We start from the raw sequence: 21,472 nt of genomic DNA, 5'->3' as shown, positions 1-21,472 counted from the left end.
ATACTTACTCCAGTTACTGATTGGGGAGAGAAAAATACATTTATGGCAAATTGATGAATGTTAAAGAAAAAATAATCACATGTTTTAACATGGGAATCACTATCAGCTGGCCAAGAGTAATCGGTTTTGAATGTTACTTACCTTTTTTAGTGAAGGTCCACATTTCCACTTTCATGAAATTGCTCTAGACTTAGCTGTATGCAAATATGAGCAACATTTGTTCATTTGTCTAGCCAAATTTCACCACTACAGAGGAGTTACCTTGTGAAAAGTAGAAAAACAACAACGTACAACCATATATTTATCATCAGTTGTTAAAATATTGCATGACTTCTTCTGAAAATGTATTTGATGACAAATGAATCATATATTGAGAAGCTTTCATATATAGTCTTAATTGCTTTAAATTACTGATGAAGTTGTTTCTATAAATTAAAGGATGAAACAGGTACACTGTACATCTCACTCTTGCCAACCTTCCAGAAGGTTCTGCTCCACTCCTCATTTTATTCTGGGGAAAATTTATATCTAGTATATTATACTGGATCTGACCCATGACTGCTTTGCAGTCACAGGTTTTCTTTTTCTGCCCTTCATGTCCATGAGATACAACCACACTCCAGCCCAGAGCCATGTGGCCATGCTGACCCAGTGGACAGACCAAGTTCACAAGACCTACTGAAAAACTAAGATATATTAGTTAATTTTGCCCTATCATGATGATGTGCCTTTTGGAGAAGGACTTATCTATTTGCCCACAAACCACGAATACCTGAACTTAATGAATGTATGACCTGAATGCTCCTCTTTGCAGAAATACAGATGGATAAATAACTCAGCATGGTCTGGAAACATCCAAAGGCTCTTAGAGTTCATGGTCATAGCTGTCTAACTTTTATATGGACCTCACAGGAGTTCATACAAATTTCTGAACTGATCATTCAGTAAAGTCAACAGCAAAATTCTTATTAACTTCCACAGCAGCTGAACAAGATCACTACATGCAAAAAGATTTCGCTAAAAAAACTTACTATAGCATATTAAGGCTGCAAAACTTTTCTTTGCATCAGTATAATTTCCAGGGATTTTTTTTTTTTTAACATAGGAGGCTCTTTTTTCCTGAATTTTTGACTTGCATACAAATAACTATAAGCATATTTTAAAGGACATTTTAGTGCCTGATAGTGCTCATAAATCAGGTAGTTATACTTGTAATAATTTCTGTGAGTGGGTGTCCACGTGTGTGAGAAGATATACAAAATTGGACAGTGAGATGAGCCATGATGAACATTAAAGGTCTGAAAGAAGATCAATAGCTGGTGTAAATTGTCAGGGCTTCATTGATTTCAATGGTCCTATGATAAATACTAATTCAGCTGGTGCCACAAAAAAAAGTCATCAGCTGTTCATGTGGTCAGCAACAGTGGAGAATGCAAAATGAGGTATAGGTGTTACCTCCACACCGAGCATTTACCTTTGAACTGACTCTGCATGGTGCAAAAAGGTAAAATTCCCTGTTTACTCATATTTTTTGAAATCCTTTGTTCGCTAGAGTCATGTATGTGGGGGCACATGTGGAATGAAAGATGCTTATATATATAAGAAAGCATTTTCTGTGACAAATATTTGTACGTCTTTTACTGCTGTGATGGTACTTTTATCATCAAATGAAAAAAAACAAACATTTCAGGATACAGTATGAAAATTACTTGTACAAATTTGTTGCACTTCTAGGAAGTTTTTTTTCAGTCATCCCAATAGCAACAGAAACTAACCTCAGAATAGGCTTTAATTCACAATTTGCATACAACACTTAAATTCCTTTTAGAAACTAAAGCTTAATACAGAATTTATAGCTTCCCATGTGTATGAATTACTGAGAATGATATTAACAAAAAGAAATGAAGCCAGGTTGCACAATAAAATCTACACTTCCTACGTGATTATCAACATTTTTTCTAAACATTTTCCACCAGATAATGTCCATTACCTTGCTCTAACAATTTCCCACTTCACAAAGTTATGTTTTTACTGAATCTGTAAATAAGAAATCTATTATGCGATAGCATTAACAAAACCTAAGCGAAAAGGGACTCTGCATGGCTGGAGTTTTGATCATTGATTCTGCTGCGTAGCTCTCTTAAACACCATATCAAATGCTGCCAATTTCTATTCTGCATACAGATGTTTTGATGTGCCAGAATGAAATCAAATTAGAACGTTTAGAGTAAAAGCTCTTTGCCATGTTTCAGATTGTTCATATTTATTTGGAGGCCTCAGTAGGGCATCTTAAACTTAGGGTGTTATTATTTCAAATAAAGAAAGAGATGTTTAACGTCATTTAGAGAATGACCTTTAGCTTACAGACTGAAAAAAAAAAGCAAAACTGCTGCAACATATATTTTGACAGAGCTTTGAACAAAAAATGACAAGACCTCTGCAGGGAATTTCCCATTAATCTAATTTATTTGGGAGCACTTTTTTCAGAATAATAATTAAATTATCTAAAATTCGCTTATATTAAAAAGTGATAACCTGTAACAGTTCATTACCAGAAAAAAGGGGGCAAAAAAGGTCAATATTTTAAACTAACACCATAGGAAAAACCCAACAACTCACAAACATCAAAGGAATGCCATGATGTTTGACAAATGCCAATGAATTCTGCTGTTTCAGCCCTTAGTGAAGTTTGCAACAGGAATTCCAGCATTTTCTGTGCACTGGTGTTTTTAAAGCTGTAACATGTTTATTTCTTAGACATCAATTCATCTGTTTTCAGGGTGTTTCAATAACCAAACTATCTGATAATTAAAGTTATGTGACATAGGAATCCATATTTAGTACAGACAACAAAAGTAACAAGTACATTTTCCTATGGAACATTATATTTGGGTGGTTCATCCATGCTTTGAAAGTCTTCAGTAGATGGAGAACACCACGTATAACCAACTGAGATACCATTGAGCAAAATGCGGTTTTATCTGCTTTATTTCTCCTAGAAATGTCAGCACAGCACATTATATTGCCTGTAATTTTAATAGATAAATGAGACAATAATTCCATTGTTATTTTTTCCTCAAAATGGTAGAATACAGTTTCTTAAAAAGGTCTGCAAACATATTTACAAAAGTGTCGAAGCAAGAAACGCAGGCTTTTTATATATTTTACTCGACTTCCAAAGACGGACTGATATCCTAATTTTATTGGAAGTTTGGTCCACAGATGGTACAAGAAACTAAATACTATACTCATTTTTGCTTCCTTGTAGGCTACCATAGAAAACAAATCGAACAAATAAGTGTTTTTAAAAGAACAAATTATATTCCATGAAATATAATGAGGATATTCCAAAACCATTTCCTCTAGTTTGTTTCAGCCTTGAAATCTCTCTTGGTCTTGCTTAATGTTGTGTTAAAATGTGGGACACCATCTTACTTTTGGAAAGCCAGTTGCTGTAATGTAATTATGAAGTAGCCACTAAAATACCATTCACAGTATCTGCGTTACAGGAATGGACTGTTTGTTTTTCAAATAGGAGTGATAAAATTTGTGTTGTTGCCTTGATCTTTCACATTTTAAATACTCTTGGCTGACAGAAATAAAGTGTAGTTTCATGCTTGGTTTACCTAAATAATTTATTTTGTAACTAATAAAAGTAAACAATTACCAGATACTGTATATAGAGAGAGATATAGATATATGGCCACAAATAAACTATAGTAGAAAGTTATTTTGGTTTTGATAAAGTTAAGAAAAGCACATAAAATTGTATCTCATGAATATCTTGTTTTATGGCCATTAATATTTTTGTGTTTTTTTTGTTTTGTTTCATCAACATAGCAAAATACAATCTTCCTGTTAAACAATAATTATCAGATGGCAGACAATTCTTTTTATTGGTTTACATTGGCAGGTCACAGTCTAAAAGCACAACCACATCAGGCAGAAATTGCACACAGACCACCCTGGATTTTGAAGACTATTTGTTATGCTTCTACCAAAAGAGCTTAATTCAAAACTGGAGACTGTAACAAACACTAATTAAATATGTAGATTTTTTTTTTTTAATATAGCTAAATAAAATGACTGAAATTGTAGTACTTTATTTTACTTTCACCTTCAGTTTTAACATTTGTGCTTGATGTTGGCAAACACACTTTGAACTTCCTAACAAGTGTTTATAGAAGTTCAACCAACCCAAGTAAAACCCAGGTGACTTTTTTTCCCTGTCACAGAATACTGCTGATTTATTTCAATTAGGCCTGTTCCTGGGCTTCTTCTTGGTGTTGATATTTGCATTTTTAACTTATTCTTGAAAACTAGGGGAGATTTGCATGAAATATTATGACACCATGCAGCAACAATATCACTATTTCTTTAAGAAATGGTTGTAGGTGGGACTAGTCCATAAATATCCAGTTGTATTAGTTGTAGAAGGCATGCTCCTGTCTTCAAAAACCAGACTGGTCTTAAGATATTACTCTTTATTTGAGACAGTTACCATTACTTCATTAAAAAATGACAAAACAGCAATAAACATTTTAGCTCTTTAATGAGCAAAGATCAGGTCTCTTAGCATTGGAATAATATTCGTTATCCAGATTATCTTTATTTCACTCAGTGACCAGCAATATGGCCAAGAAGTACAAAGTAATTTTCCATCAAGTAGTATACAATTTTTGTGTGTAATAAGCTTTCATTCTTGAAAAAGAGTAACTGAAAAGAAATGTTCCTGTTACTGCAGTTAGTTTGTCAGAGAAAGTTCTTCGCATTATCTTACAAACTATCAAAATTGCTAGTAATTTGAAAAAATGTAAAAAAAAAAATCACATAACTTTAGTCTAATAGAAATATAGTACAGGTAAGAGAGAAAGTATTTATCAGGGATGTGCTCTTAAGTCCATCTCAATTATTTCTTTTATATAAATGTACATCTGATTACATACACAAACATTTTGAAAGGCCTGTGGTGTATAATTACTGGAAAGCAACAGGGGAATGAAAAATTTCTTGTGATTTTAGAACATTCATTTCAAATCACACAAACATATGTGGTACTCAGATTTTTTAAATTTCCAGTTGTTGGCTCTCTCCCCATTCTTACATTCTCTCTTCTACACCGTTGCCATCTGGTCTAGAGAATTCATTTGAATGGCAAAGCTAATGTATTGCAAAAAGGGAATTAACTTTATATAAAAGTATTATAAGTAAACTTTGTTACATGCAACATGATTTTAAACAACAAACTGAAAGATGTAATCAGAGTGGTAATATTGGGGCATTTTTATATAGCAAAATATCATTGCAATTAAGTTTTTGGACACACTTTACCTTACCGATTTGAACTAAATAAATTGTAACTAAATCACAACAAATTATAAATCCTTCATCAAAGGAGATTCCATTAAAGTTACAATTACGTTAAAGTTAGAAATTATTTAGGTGGAAAGGAAAAAGAAGATTAATAACACAGATTTTTTTTTCCCTGGGATTCGTATCAGTGAGGGTTCACCGCTATATACCTAGAATGCCATAAATACCTTTTAAGAACCATTGCAATTCCTTCTGTTTCTGAAGCTACCATGAAATATTTTACTGTAATTACTTTTGCCCCTTTAAAAAACTTCTTTAGGTTGTGCCAATTGATGGAGAAAGCTTCTATTAAAAACTCCAATGGGATGAGAAGAATTTTAATTACGGCTTAATCAGCAGCACAGCCACCAAGCATATAAATTATCATGCACATCGTGCTAAAAATATCCAAATTCCTTTATTCCCACAACTTTTATACTGACAGCACTTATGTGATAATGTTGTACCTGCCAGGCTGCAAAACTTCTTTGACTGGCAGACTTCAGCATGAGCCCCTTTCTAAGGCCTTAACAGCATTGGTGCTTTGTGTACTTATTCAAATATGTAAATATGGTCTACACAAGAAAACAGGTCCAAATAAAAATTGGTGGAAATTATCTGACATTCCATTAGTGTGTCCCTTGTGCATATTTATAGGTTTTTAAAATTTTCAGTCATAGTTCTTTCCTGCTTGTGTTGCACATGCCTAATTCCATTATGTAACTTAAATCTTCAAAAAATTAATACTTGAATGTGAATGAAAAAGTATCATTCAGGACAACTGCTTCAAGCAATTGCAAACTGTTGTTTTGTTTTGTTTTGTTTTTTTTCTTTTGTTTGTTTCTTAAGTTCATTTGATATATGTACAATTCATTTGTTTCAAAACCCCAAAAGTTCTTGATATGTATATTCACATAATATTCCTCCATATTTAAATAGTAAGAGTCCTGTAGGTTGAAAGCCAAGTAATCTTCAGTAATATCACCTACTGTAATCCATCAAAAAATAAAGTTTGTTTCGTCTTGTCTGGCTATACCCTGGTTGTTGAGTGTGAATGGGGGTGGGGATGAGGATGGGGCAGAGTATTGTTCTGTCCTCCGGTAAATGTATTGAACGTGTGTAGGGGTTGAATCCCTGGTATAGTGTTGGGGATCATGGTGATGGTGTTGGGTGTCATTAAGGGAATATCATCAGGAGACCTTCTCATAGCTAGTGTGTAGTCTGGGGGACAGGCGGTCCTAAGAACCACCTCATGTGGATGGATGGACTCACATTCATGATCCAAGTCAGTGTGCTTCATTTGGAGGGACATTATCTCCTCTTCTTGTGCATGGGTAAGATCATTGGTAGTAGTACGTTGTGGGCTACATCTCCTATGGACATCATGTCTCCGCTTGTCTTTTTTGTAGTACAATGCTGCAAAGGCCAAAATGTTCAGGAACAGCAAAGATGCACCGACTGCAATAGTGACACTCAATTCTGTTGAATAGTCCCTTTGATCCACTGAAAATGGGCTTGGTTGTTGTTTGGGATCATCTTGTTTGGCTGTAGGAAAGGCTGAAGTAACAGAAACAGAATTTTTCCTTGTTGGTCTGAAAGTATTATCAGTCGATGGCACTTTAGTTGTGGTAGAGGTATACTGTGAAATGTCGTTAAGATTGTGCAGATGAGGTACCAGTTCCAACCAGAGGTTCACTTTATTTGCCCTATAATGTTCTTTAACCCGTGGTTTTAATCCAATGTGAAGATACAGTTGGTCTTTCTGAGAATATCTGGTCCATGCTACTTCTTCAAAACGATTTGGTTTTGTATGGATGAATTTTGTATCTTGTGGCACTGGTTGATTTGGGTCACTAAAAAAAAAACAAAACCCAAAACAAACAAAAAACTCCCATGTTACAAAATATTTCAGAAGGAATTATAAAATTAACATAATTAAGATTTTATACCTAATATTTAAGTCTGTTCTTGGACAGAGCAAAATGCTGTTTCCTAAAATTAGAGGCCTAAATAATCTTGATTAGAAACAGCATTCTGCAAACAAACCCTTCTTTCACATGGACTTCAGAAACTTCCCTATGTCCCCAAAATGCTACTGTCTCTCACCCTGAAATCTTCTGCTGCTGGGGACGGATTGCCAGCAATGGGGTAATGCAGACAAAAGTCTGTGTGAAAGGCCAGTGTGAGGACACTGCACTTTGCTTTTCTTTTAAGTAACATAAAGCTCGTAAAGCTCAGCATTTCGGTTTATATGTAGTATCTGTGGCCTTCCAGAGGTGACAGACCACAGCAAGGCACTTCTCAATATAACACATCATGACGTAGAGTCCAATGGCCAAACGCAGAAAAGCGTTTTGAACTAGCAGTGAAAGAAGAATTAATGAAAATGATGAAACTTTTCAAGATTTGAGTCACATATTTTATGGTCAAGAGTGTCAATTTAAAACAAAAGACATTATTAAAATGAGCTGTACTATATTTGATGCAATATTTTTGTAATTTTCTGTCTCATAGGATGAAAATATTACCAGTGCCAGGGTAAAGACAGTTACCAATGTAACCATTTTTAACTATAGGCATGTTAAATGCTTAGTTTTGCACTTTTCTGGGGATCTCTTAATTATTTTTGTGTACAAAGTATTTTTAAAATTTCTTCATGCAGAATGTTCATGCAGATATTTTCCCCTCTTTTTGCTAGAATGTGTAAGTGAGCTGAGAGACATTACAATAAACATAAATATCCAACCCAGTTCTTAAATCTCTCATGCTACAAGTACAGAGGCATTCCCGAGGGAGATAACCAAGGGAAAGCACTGCATCATTATATCCTGAGTTTGTATACAAGGTTATTCATTATCTGGTACTCACCCAGTTTTTGCAAAGTTTGTCCAGTACGTCATCACCACCGCACTTAGCATGACATCATTTTTGGAGAAATTACAAGGAAATAATTCAGTAGGACCAATCATGGGGATTCCTAGTACATACGGAACCTCATCTCCATGGGCTGCATCTGCCCATGCAGGTACCTGATCTGTCTGGCAATGATGGTAGAAGGCATAGAAATACGTAGGTGATCCAAAATTTGAGTGAAGATCTGCTGTAGCCACTGCTGGTGCAACCCACTGGTGATCAGTAAACAAAGCCAGCAGTGTTTTCCTTCTGGTCTCAGGATTGTGTCGATCTGCCCAGTCCGTGTACATAAATTTAATAGTTTCCCTCAATATATCTTTGCCTTCAGGGTATCCGTATAAGTTATCGACAAAATTAGAAACTGCAAAGTCAAAATCACTTGCTGATATGCCATCTTCGCTATCCACAATATTTTCAACAAATTTTAACCCTTCCCCTTGGTTGACTCCCAACATGATGTCATAATTGAGGAATTCTCCTTGTTCCATCAATATCTGAGGATCATCTGGTATCACATCACCATCAATTACTGGTCCAAAGGCTATATGGTATCTTGCTGGTTGAATGTCCTGGTCAACAAGTTCTCTGTAAGGCTTCTTCTGTAGACATTCTACCAGTTCTACAGTGTCTGACATGTTGCAACCAACTTTTGTAGCCAACATCCTGGCATATTTTGCAGGCTGAAAACTAACTGCCCAGCTGGAGAGAGCTGTTCCGCTTTGAGCTATTGCTCTTTGAAAAAGTCCTGTGGGGAGAAATATTCAAAAACTACTAAAGTGACCTTGAAGCAGTTACATACTTGAAAGATTCAAAGGAGTTCTTTGAAACAATAGAAAATGTAACAGAAGAGATACTTGAATCTTAATAGTACTAAAATGCACAAGATGGTGTGATCTGACTGTCATTGTGCCTAAAATTAACATATACAAAATAAATGCAATATGTGCAGAAACTGAAGCAAATGATTCTGTCTCAACATAGTCCAGCTGAGGAACAGACTTTCAAAAGAAACTCAGGAAGAAAAAGAAGTGGCATTACCTTACGTAGGGTAACACTATTAGCTTGAAAGAAATTCCTAAAGTTAAAGCAATTTAAAGGTTGGAGGAAAAGCCTACAAGTCTTTGAAATGGACTGAGTTTCTGGATATTGTTCAAGCCATCAGCAGCATGTGGACATACGACTATGTGTTAAATAAACCTAATATACTGGTTTGTTTGGCATTCAACTTGGTTTGAGTGGTGCAGTACTTTGGAACTGTATATTGCAGCAAAAGTTTATATTCTGGAGCAACAGATGAGAGGGTACTAGGCAGCTATTAAATTTATAAATGTCTAAGAGTCAAGACCCTTTCTTGTAAGAAGTTTTTTTTAATGAAGGTTTATAGTGATCATAAAAAGGGAAATCATATCTTTTCCACTATTTAGCTTTGTAAGTCAGAGATTTAAACATATGTTCAGGTATTCATTTAGTCTGGCACTGCATATAAACTTTTAGCAAATCTCAAAGACTTCAGTGCAATTAATTTGAATTTAACTAGCACTCTGGACCAGAAATTCTACTCATAGAAATAACAAAAGGTGTTTAAATTGACGTTTTCCTCTCCGTTCTGTAAGCATTTTTGCATATATCATGGACAAAAGCCTCAACCCCTTGTAGTCAATGAAACAAACATTTTTTTTTCCCCTTTACTTTAATCAATCAAAACTCCAGCCTTGTTCTAATACTTCTTGTGCTCCCTTTTTGTGCTTTGCCTTTCCCCACTGCCTTTGGTAAGGGCATTTTGGGTTCTGAAAGAGACTTTGAGTCTTAACCTTGCACAAATGCTCATCTCTAATGTCTGAAACTTAGACTATATTTAGGTAAATGTGAAATTTCTGGTTTGGTTGGTTGGTTGGGGTTTTTTTTGCATTTTCATGGAAGCACATCCAGTTCATTTCAGTAGCACACCTTTTCTACTAATTGCTGGAAAATATTTTATACTGTACCCTATAGCTAATTGTGGGTAATACAAATAGTCTATAGCATATATAAATTAGGCTGATTAAAGATACATGGGTCCTAATTTGGTTTCACTTTTGCTGATAGGCACCTGGAGTAATACCACTGACTTTGGTAGAGCTCCTTAGGGACTAGAAATGACACCTGGCCTCACTCAATTTTGCTAAGAATCTTTTGTATCTGGTCCACTGCTTGATAAATAGCTGGATACTCCCACTAAAGGAACTTGAATTAAAGTGCTTAGCTTACCTTGGAGTTTTATTCTAATAATGCAAAAGATGGCTTTTACTTTGATAAGTAACATATTTCTATTCATAAAAAAATTCCTTAGCCTCTAAATCAAGTCAGAGACATGACTTTACAACCTCTGTTGCAGCACCAGACCCTGTACACTCAGAAGTTAGGTGGAATGAGTTGTTGTCAGGAAGCATTTTACAAGCTTCTGAGAAATTTTAAAATCATTCTAGACTGCATTCATTCCAAATCCAAAAGTCTTAAAATCAGATATATGTTGGGAGTGAAATATGTAAACTCAAGCCTCTCCTTAAATATATGAGAAGTTATATCCAAGACATTATTTTCTTGTAAGATATGGTAAAAAACATGAAAGAACCTGAGCTATAAAGAATATAAAAATATATTTGCATGTTTACAAGGTCAGATATTGAGTTAGTATAAATCAGCTCAAAGTCAGTGAAATTACTGCAGAGGATCCAGGCATTGTAATAAATGAAGGTAAACAACAAAACTGAATTTTCACAAAGATGTATTTCACGATACTTCTTCATGTTTCTTTTTTTGCATACTGTCTAAATCTATTTTTATTGCTTTATTAAATATCTCTGAACAAGGACAGAAAGTCTAAGCTACGTATTAAGAAAATGCTGATATAAACACTGTGGCTTGCTGCCAAGTACTAGATAAACAATAAATGTTAGATTAATTAAAAGTGGTCAAGTGCTCTGGATATAAAGCTACCTTAGGAAATGAGACTAAACATACCTCCTTCTGCTGAGAAATGCTTACAGAAATATTCTGTTGTATTCCTCGATCTCATGGGAGGTTGGCACTAGATGCTCATTAAGGTCCCTTTCAATGCAAACCATTCTATGATCCTATGATTCTATGATATTCCTCCTCTCAAACCGTTTCGTGAAAAGGAACAACAGTATGAAAAATTATTTTCATTCCGTCACACAATTCCTGGCAGAAATTGGTACCACAGAGAAAGGAGAACAACATTTTTATCTGATTATTATAGCTTACAGGCTTCAGGCTGATCAAAAGAAGAGTTAAATGTTCAATGGACTCCTATTAAAAGTCTCACCAAAGTAAATAATAATAATAATTTGCATATATTCATCTACATTCTCAGAGCACTTTCTAAAGATGGGTGCTGCCAACTTGTAGATGGGTGGCTGTGGACGACACCATCTTAAAACAGACTGAATGGTTCTTTTCAGCTACCAAGGAAAATGAAGGAAGCAAAGAGAACATCTGAATTTACAGCTTGTAAAAGTGACTGTTTAATAATGTGAGCCAAATTTTTTTAAAAAAAAAATCTTAAGATATTTGAAAATATTTGAAAACTTGAAATAGCTTTTCTTAGGTGAAGCTGACCAATTTTTATTTTAATACTTCTTTTTAATGGCCAGTCTAACCATTTCCAAACAAAACATAATATACCTGGGGGTGTGACACATTGTTCTGTTTAATCCAGATTTCAATAAAGCATGTTTTTGCTTTCTTAAAGAAATCTAATCTTTGTGTTTCTAAACTAAATCCTTAAAAATTTACTTTGATCTGCTACGCTGGCAAATTATTGCATCAGTTTCCCCAAAATCTGCTTTTGGCAGAATTCTGGCCACACGTTAGAATATACCAGGGTAACATTTGCTGATAGGAGGCAACACATGACTGTCCAGATATTTAAGTGTGGCCTTTTGCATTAATGTAATGTTACATCAAGAAGCTCAAGATCGGTTAAGAGTTCGGGGAGGATAAAACAGGTCTCCTGATTCATCCTTAAGGCGAATCCTCTATGACAAAAGTTATTTTTGTGAGTTCTGACAAAAAAAGTTGGTGTGGTGTGACTCTCAGATTACACTGTAATGATGTAATGCTTACATCTTGTTCTTACAGGCCAGTTTATAAATATGTCCTATTTAACTGCAGGTAGTTACAGAAAATAAAATACTACATCAAAAATAAAATTGTGGAAATAAACTAAAATTGAAACCACATTCTTCACTACACTTTTCTCATAAAAGCTGTATTTTCTCTAATTTAAAATTGTGTAATGGACTGATCTACAGAATCTTCCAGTTCTGTTTCATCAGTGGGCTCCACATCATGACTCTGGGTAAATGCAGCTCTTGAAATGTCAGCAGAATGATTTTTTTTTTTATGACTAGCCAATTAATCCCCCATGGAGATACAGCGAAATAAACTAGTAGAGGATTGTACACACATGGCATAGTGTGATGTCCCTGTTAAAACTAAACAATACAGATTAAAATGTGTAAAAACAGTGAGACAAAAGTAATGTGATCAATAAGCAATAGCCATGCAAATGAGAGGAACTGTGCGGAACTGTGGTGCAAAAAAACATAGGGGGAAAAAAAATGGGTTCCTCAAACAGCATGTTTCTAGTTTCCTGCTGTCTACCTCGACTAGAGAGAAAAGGTGTTAGTTGTGGAAGAGGGAAAAACATATAGAAGAAAAACCATTTGCAACTTGGATGCTTTGACAATTTTGGATCATGCATGCAAAACATTCAACCATTCTTTTATTAGAAGACAGCAAGGGAAGTTCATGCAGTTTCAGACAAAAGATTTCTGAACTAGGTACTTGTTTTCTTCAGACAAAATAATAGTTTTAAGCATTTCAGCTGTTAGCCAGAAAAGAGAAACTGTGTCATTTTAATTTTCTTTAAATTCTGCTCCTCATGAGAAACTAAACATGCCTTTCACAACTGTCTGAATATACATGACCTCATCTGCTGTAAGCATGACTGACTGGTTTTCCAAAAAGGACACCCTTAGGAAGGAAAGAAAAGAGATAAAAATGATGCACCAAGAAAATGCTGTTCAGAAGCCTGCTGTAAAGTGTTTCTACAAAGCTCCATAAGAAAAAGAAGAAAGTGACCCAAAATTTAAACATGCACAGTAGAGCTGAGGGAGAAGGCAGCTTGTACAGGCTTTAAAAAACTTTGCTGAATACTGAGCCGAACTCAACAGTTCATAGGAACAAAGAGAATATACAGAGCATCACATAGTACTAATGGTGGTGGCATGCAGACACCAAAATTGTCAAAATTTGCAACCTGCATAATACCTTTGGTTGAATTGCTCCAACGGTTACCTTCAGAGTAATGGGATAAAGTCAACAGATTGACGCATGAACCGCCTGCACCAGATCCAAAAACAGTTATTCTTAATGGGTCTCCACCAAAGAACCCAATATTTTCACTAGTCCATCGCAAAGCTTGAATGAGATCAAGGAGGCCATAGTTTCCTTTCGCTGCTTGGTCCCCAGTACTCAAAAATCCTGTGAATGTAAATGAAAAAAAGAAAGCGTTAGCAAATGCTCATCTGAGCAATCCTGTTGCAGTCTTCTAAGTAATATTTCAAAAGTATATGCCACTAAAAAATATGCAACTGCATAATTTTCCATATTCACAGGACAACTATTTTTAATTGTGCAGTCTGCCTGAAACAATTATTTGGCATTAACTCTTTTTGCCATGATACATTAAAGTAGGCAAGATAAAGATACAGCCCAGGCAAAATACTCAACTAAGTCTTAACAGGTCACAACGTATTACTCCCAAAGATTTTGCACTGATTGTGTAAAATTTAAGAGAGGTTTAGCAAACAGATATGTTGCAGTCACTTTATAAGTGAGTTGGTCAACTGTATATTTTGCTTGTGAACTTAGATGCAGCCACCAGCTTTGGATGTGCCCGAAAGGCAACAGCTACACTGCTCTGTAGACTGTGTTTGGTTACATCCCAACCACATGCTATCTTTTCCTTCTTTCTCCCCCCAAAAACACAGCTTATGTCACAGGGCAAGCCAGGTTGTACAATATAAGCACCTCCAACTCCCTGAGGTCCGCCCCGTAGTCATTAACCTGAGTTAATTGAATCTATGTTAAATGAACAAAGACAATTTAAGTTGTCTCCATAATCCCTTAAAATAAAAAAGATAAGAGCTCAGAGGGAATCCAGTGAGCACAAGAACTGTTCCCATTTATTCATACTGGAAGAAAAACTGTGGAATGTGGGTGCAGGAATGACTGTTTTACACTTTACTCCCAACAGTACCCTTGTATTTAGTATTGCCGTTAATCTTGTCATTAGAGCCTACTGGCTTTAAATGGTGGACAATAAAAATGAAAAAAGCAAGTCTCTGTTGATAAAAGGCATTGTTTTGCTTTTGGATCCCCATTGTTGACATTTCTGTATTTCTCTGCTTAATAAACAAATGTTTAAATAATACCAGCATTACGAAGTTGCCCAGCACCTCCATTTGCATATCAAACTGATTTAATGCTTACTAAATTGACAGTGTAACTGTTTTCTAGTACATGCTTTGTAGAGAACTGCAACCATTACAACAATTATTTCCACATTAATTAGATATTAGTGGATCTAGTCTCGTCAAAGTTCTACAGTTTTAACTCTCTTGAGTACAGGCAGCCTACTCAAAAGAAGTTTACAGTAGTTTTTCAGACAAATGGCTCTCAAAGGAGTCCTACTGTTTCATTATGACAATAAAAGCAGCTTTTGAGACATTTTCAAGAAGACACGTACATATATAAAGTAAGGCTTTAACAAGAATACAGATAGGTGCCTGCATACACCTATATTCATGTATATAATGAACACATAATTTGTTACTTTATTATTATTCTGATTTGACTTCAAATGTCAAGCCTGCATTTGGTATTCTGTTGAAAGCGTAAACATTTACACTGAAAGACCTTCTTTGCTGTAAACTGCACTGAAAGCTAATTGGCCTCATTGCCCAAATAGTTGAGCTATGCTCTGTTTAGGGCGAGCAGCTTTGTTTGTGTAGGTCGATCCTGATTTTTGTTACCATGGAGAGGGAACAGGGAAGTGGCATAAGGTGCCAGGCCAGCAATTCTCCCACTTCCAGACCTAATGTACCAAGTCTAATGGGCATACTTCATTCACTGTAGCCGTAGTAAATTGTTGCTCTGATACTAGACTTTAAAATAATCACTATTCTACAACTAAAACCTGCCACATTCAATACTTAACTGTATAAAAAAGTGAAGCAGCATCACTACCATAGAAGAAAAAAACATCTTGATATTCAGGGAAAGTCCAGAAAGGAAATAATAAATATAATTCTTTCATTCTCATGTTGCTATTACAGCTCAATACTGAGCTGAGATGATATTTGAGATCTGCTTCATTCTCTTTAGTTTTATTCTGTATATCCAGAGGAGCTGGGGTGCATGCCTATGTGCAAGGATGGCCCCAGTATAATCCTTCCTGCACAGAAGCATTCATTCCGGTGTTCACACTCCAGCAAAGTGTTCTATCCCCCTAAAGAGTTTTTAAGGACACAGAAAGATGATGTCTTTGAATCTGTGAGAGGAAATCTAATGAAAGCTTCCTAACCAGTCTCACTGCCTTTGTCAGCCTGCTTGGAGTTGAGGGATGGTAACAGTGGCTGTAACAAAATTAAAATGTAGGAATTTATGGGAACTACAGGATCCTGTGGCTGCACACGCTGTGAGAGTCTTCCCCTTTCTTTGTGTAAGTATACGACTGTGGAAAATCAGTGACAAAGCATCATATTAAACACATAAGTGACTGCACTTATTTAAGGGATTAGAGGAACGATTGATGCTGGCGGTCCTCAAAACACAGGCAACAATGAGATGAGAGTAGTTGCAGCAGTGACCAAAACTGTGCCCTAAACAAGTCCCTCTTGGCTTTTTTCCCTTTCTCTGTCTCGCAGATTCCCTGAGCCTGGGCAGCAGTAGAGCTGCAGCGCTGGTTCAAAAAGATCCAGTAGATTTCTCAAAGTGACTCCAAGGCATTTATTAGGAAAGTTGATGGTAGGTTCATAGCTGAGTTAGAGTGATTGCCCTGAAGGAAAACAAATGCTAACACTCAAACTTTCTGAAAAAGATGTTTTCTGTGTTTTGTATTCTGTATAATATGCAGCAAGGTGGGAAGCAAATAAGTATTTGCCTGGAAAAAGCAACAGATTAAAATATAGGTAGAGTCATAAGGTCATCCCCTGCTGATAAATGACCTCACATCAAACCCTGAAGCTTGACGGCGAAATTGGAAATCCTTGGGAAACTATAAATATGCCACTTTTAAAGAATTGTTGTGAAAAGGATCTTAGAAAGAGAGCGAAGAGGAAATGTCTCCTGTTGCTAAAAGCAGACATCAGGAACCTTGTGTTCAGTTCAGGAAACGTGCCAGAAGGGGGAGCTTGCAGTTTATTCAAAAATAAAAAAATTAAAAAAAGGAAGTATTAGTAATAGTCTCGTCATTCATCTATATTAGACAAATTATGACTTGTGTCCAGAGCAACAGCTCCGATGCAAAAGAAATATCTCACGCCTCCTCAGCAAGAGCCACCTTGGCTGACTTCCACATCTACACAAGATGGATGATTATTGATGTTGATTTTCATGACACGAAACATTTCTACCTCATTTTTCAGAACCATAAGACGCCTGTTAATATCACCACCTGTTCATGCATTTTTTCTTGTATGCAGTAGCATCAGCACAGCTTAGAAGCATTCAGAATGTCATGAAATCAGAGAAAGGACTGATAAAACAGATGAAGTTTTTCATTCCAGTTTGTGGGAGGTTTTTTTTTTTTGTTGTGGTGGTGGTGGTGGTGTTTTGGGTTGGGTTTGGTTTGTTTTTTGCCCTTTTTTTTTCCTAGTGAAGAGTGCCTCAATACAATTAAACTCATCTCACTTCATATCTGCAGAGAAATGCTTTAACACACAGAATCTTACCCAGTCAGCAGGTCTCTGGGTGCAAGTACTTATTTCTACTTAGCACTTAAATAAAATAGGGATTGAAACAATATATTTTGTCTCTATCCCAAGAGGAGCTTTCAGTATGTAACTAGAAAGATACTATACATTTCTATGCATTTCTATGACACAAGCATTACACTATCTATATAGTAAGCTAGCAATTTAGAGTCACAGAAGGGAACCTGCTCTTGCTGAAAAGGGCTTGTGTGTCTAAAAGCCTGGCTGTTTTTAAACTGTATCAGCTAGTCTATTAACATATATTATCCCTTTCTGCAAATGCTGTCTTATTATTATCCTTGGAATGTCATCTCACCAAGAATGCTGCTACCATATGCTACCACCTTTTGCTCCTGTAAAAAAGGTGAAGTAAATTATTCCTTATTTTAGTTATTCCAGGAAGACATTTGCAAAAAAATCCCCTTATTTTTGCATTATTCTCTAAAAAGGTCAGATTGAGCTAATTTAGTTCCATAATTAAGTCCTTCTGCTGGAAATATTCCAATCATCAGCTGAACAATTGCTATTTTATATTCTGAATGGAGAGGTTATCTCTTCTTTTATCTCCTCCAAAGGAGCAGACTCTAATAGAATTATGGAAGTGAGGATGTGGTCTTTTGTGAGTTTAAGAAAGAGATTTATTAAGCTCATTTGGACCATTTCTCTGTTACATGTCCGTTAGACAAATAGGCAGAGTGTGCCACAACCAGGCTCTCTATTTAGTGTTAAGATAAATTTTAATGCTTTATAGGCTTATCTGCCTGGGTAATGATTTCTGCTTGCCATTCAGATAAATCTTTTTTTCTAATATGATTCCAGCATTTTTGAAGAGTAAATAAAATAATAGAGTTGGGAAACTTAAAATATTTTGTGGAAAACCTTAGTAGATTGAATTATTTTAAGCTCTGGCCTAATTTGAACATTCAAATTAATGCAAAGAAAACCAAGACAATTTTTCCTAATGTAAGGGACAGCTTCAACACCATGATGCAACAAAAGACTACCTAACTTTTTGTGGGTACAGAAGTACCATTTCAAATCAGAGAGAGCTAAACCTTCCCCCTGATGAGTTTTGTCCATGTAAGTGTTTCATAACCCAGCAACCTTCGTGGCTGGATGGAAGTAAGGGGCAGAATGTCTTGTTGCACAAAAAGAATTTACCTTCCTGTGAGAAAATACACAGCAACAAATGCTACTCTAGAAATAAAGCACAAGACCTTACCAAAACTGGTCTGATGTGCTAAAGGTTTTTTTCAGAGCTGTGTTACTGAAGCAGTAATACTTAAGACTCTAATATTACCCACTTGTTTAGTCATGTGTTACACAAATTTAGCTATGTTTCTAGTTAAAATTCCTTATGCAATCAAATGTCATCTTTTAGTTTGTTAAAAACAAATGTTAAATTGTACAGCTATAAATTCATCAATGCATAGTGGAACAATGCAGGACATATTTTGAGGGAAAACTTTATATTCCCTCTGGATTGCAAATTCCTCAGTTAGGAGTTGTTTGACACCCTCTATTAATATTGAATGGTAATTGCCATGTACAGAAAATTTCAGTTGCCCTTTAAACTATACCTACTCAGTTAGAAAAATGAGCAAGATAAGCAAATTCTTAAGCAATATGGTTAAATGTAAAGACCACATTTGTTTTTGTCTTAGGCATCTCTCTTGAATTTGCATCCGCTAACTAACCTGGATGAATTACGTGGGCAGCAGTGCTGTGAACATTAATGTATATGTGATATTCATGAAGCAGAGGATACTGCTCCTCACTTTGCTGACCAGCACATCCTAATATTAACAGCATATTTTAGTAATGGGTAAGGGGTAAGGTGACTAAAAGGACTGGAAACTCACATAAGGAAGATATAGGAGAATATGAACTATTCAGCACAAGAAAATTTCTCCTCTGTAGACATCAGCAATATACCTGTGCTCGAGAATAAGATTTGATTTTGATTTTATGTATAGAAGATACATGTAAGAAATTTTGCAGGTGGACACGCTGTACTTTTAGAAGTACAGTTAGAAGACAAACGTTCTGTTGCAAAATAGTTGTTAAAAGATGTACATTGTCCAGCTGGATGGGACTCTGAGCAACCTGCTCTAGTTGCAGATATCCCTGCTCACTGCAGGGGGTTGGACTAGATGACCGTTAAAGGTCCCTTCCAAACCAAAACATTCTATGATTCTATGATCCTATACATTATATGCACATATTTGCAAACTAATCACTTTTGACATAGTAAGGTTATGTGACTGGTCATGCAAATTATTCAAAGACTTGCTTGTATTTTCTAATGTCATACCATACACTTTATAAATTTAGGACAAGAATCTTGAATCCAAATAGCCTGCACTGATTTTTTAAAGCCCACATCTCTGTTTTGGAGGTGTCAGTTTGCATTTCTGCAGTGATCGAGTTGTGACTCCCAAAAGAGCTGTATGTGCCATATAACACTGGTCAAAGTGATGAGTGGACCAGGAAGGGATCTGATATGAGGCCAGTTTAATGACAAATGTTTTAGAGCTGTTTTGTTTTGTTTTTTTTTTTTTATTATTTCTTTAAACAAAGACTCAAATAGAATAAAAATCCATCCATTCAATATGATTGTTTTAGAAAGTACACCTCAGAACCAGAAAAATTTTTGGGCATAGTTGTTCCTATTTTTCACATAACCTCAGTCACTTGGTAAAAAAACTAGCAAGCAGCTCAATTATTTTACCTGTCTTAAGCTGCACTACTGTAAGAACAGTACCTCAAGGTTAAGTGTATGAACAATAAACTGTACTGTACAGATGCAGTAATTCATTAACTTACCTACCTCTAAAGTGGTTCATCTGTGAGGTAGAATCGCTTAAAAATACCAACAGCACCAACTTGACTGGCCAGTTGTGTTGCCCCAGCAGTTATTCCAATTCATTTCACTGTAGTAAACAGTTTGCAGAATTGAATCCATAAATACAAGGATGTGTAACTATCGTTTGGCATTTTGCAAGCAGACATGGAGAAAAGTATGTGATGATGTATGAACTCCAATGTACTGCTTCAACATTTTTCTCTTTTACTGTTGGAATTTTTAACACTCCTCTCAGAGTACCAAATCCTTCAAATTAATATTAGCGAAGTGACCAGAGCCTACAAAAAGGATGGCCTTGCCTTGTGGCTCTTTGAAACAATGGAAGTTCTCACTTCCCTGCGTTTTATTTGATTTCTTTTCCCACGAGAGGCTAAATGAACTGAAAGCTGCAAGTTACAGAAGTCTCTTACAGCTGTTTCAGTCTGGCATCTGTCACCTGCCAGTGCTGATGCATTATAGCAAACCTCTAGTAGAGGGGCAGATTGTGAAAGAGTGAAGTGACTCACAGCAGAGCACTCCACTCCTCTGTCAGAGGCATGACTTCACTGGGTGCAGCAGAGCCCCAAAGCAAGCTAACCCTCAGCCTTTTTCCAAAACACAGGTTCTCCTTCACAGGCTGTATTAAAGTACTTTTAATGTCAAAGAAAGTCTGGATGAAGCCAGATTTTTTCCTATCTTGGAAAATTATCTTCAACCGTTACAGAAGGAAGCTGCTTAGATTTACTGTAATATACTTGGAAAGTATGTTGTAGATGTTGAAACAGTCTGAGATTATCATTTCTAGCATTCTCTGAAGCCTGTGAGAAGAGGGTGATTCTCTTTACCATTGAAGTTTCAGTAAAGAGGTTATAAAAGTCTGAGAGTTCTTCCAAAAACTTTAGCTGTCTCTTCATCATGTGGTCAATGGTTATTTTCCATTCTGCCTGATCTGTCACACTGGGGCAGTTGTGGGCAGTCTCTGGGATTCTAGGTATTCTCAATGTGGGAGCCACTCCTGTATGGGTCTCTGTGACCATCCCACGCTTGCGCATGGGGTCATGGTATGGGGCAGGCCACGTGAAGAAGCGGGTCAGCATGCGTTTGTAGAGTACCGCGCTGGCTGGTTGCTCTGCCTGCAGCACGACACGGACTTGTTTCTACCCAGCTCCTCCAGCCCACGTCAGGCGTGACCAGCTAGTGGGGCACAGCTCCCACAACATGTGGCAGGCTTGTCAGACACAGAGCAGTGGTGAGAATACAAAAAGTCAGATGTTTATTACAGTACTGTCAGCTGTGGAGGCAGGTTTCACAGAAGCAATTT

General features: G+C 36.2%; 1 protein-coding gene across 1 annotated transcript; it reads right to left on the bottom strand.

The window, feature by feature from the left end:
- Positions 1–4,589: 4,589 nt before the first annotated feature.
- On the bottom strand, positions 4,590–21,203 carry NLGN1 (neuroligin 1). Its single transcript, XM_008945887.1, has 5 exons — positions 20,997–21,203; positions 17,623–17,659; positions 13,627–13,812; positions 8,221–9,010; positions 4,590–7,205 (listed from the first exon to the last, which is right to left on the bottom strand). Exons 1-5 carry the CDS (start codon positions 21,201–21,203, stop codon positions 6,383–6,385), a joined length of 2,043 nt encoding a protein of 680 aa, XP_008944135.1. The 3' UTR covers positions 4,590–6,382.
- Positions 21,204–21,472: the final 269 nt, after the last annotated feature.

Source organism: Merops nubicus, unplaced genomic scaffold (genome assembly GCF_000691845.1).
Source record: "Merops nubicus isolate BGI_N331 unplaced genomic scaffold, ASM69184v1 scaffold3628, whole genome shotgun sequence".
Classification (NCBI taxonomy): Eukaryota; Metazoa; Chordata; class Aves; order Coraciiformes; family Meropidae; genus Merops; species Merops nubicus.
The sequence above is the reverse complement of the archived record's forward strand: the minus strand, read 5'-3'. Positions and strand labels throughout refer to the sequence as shown.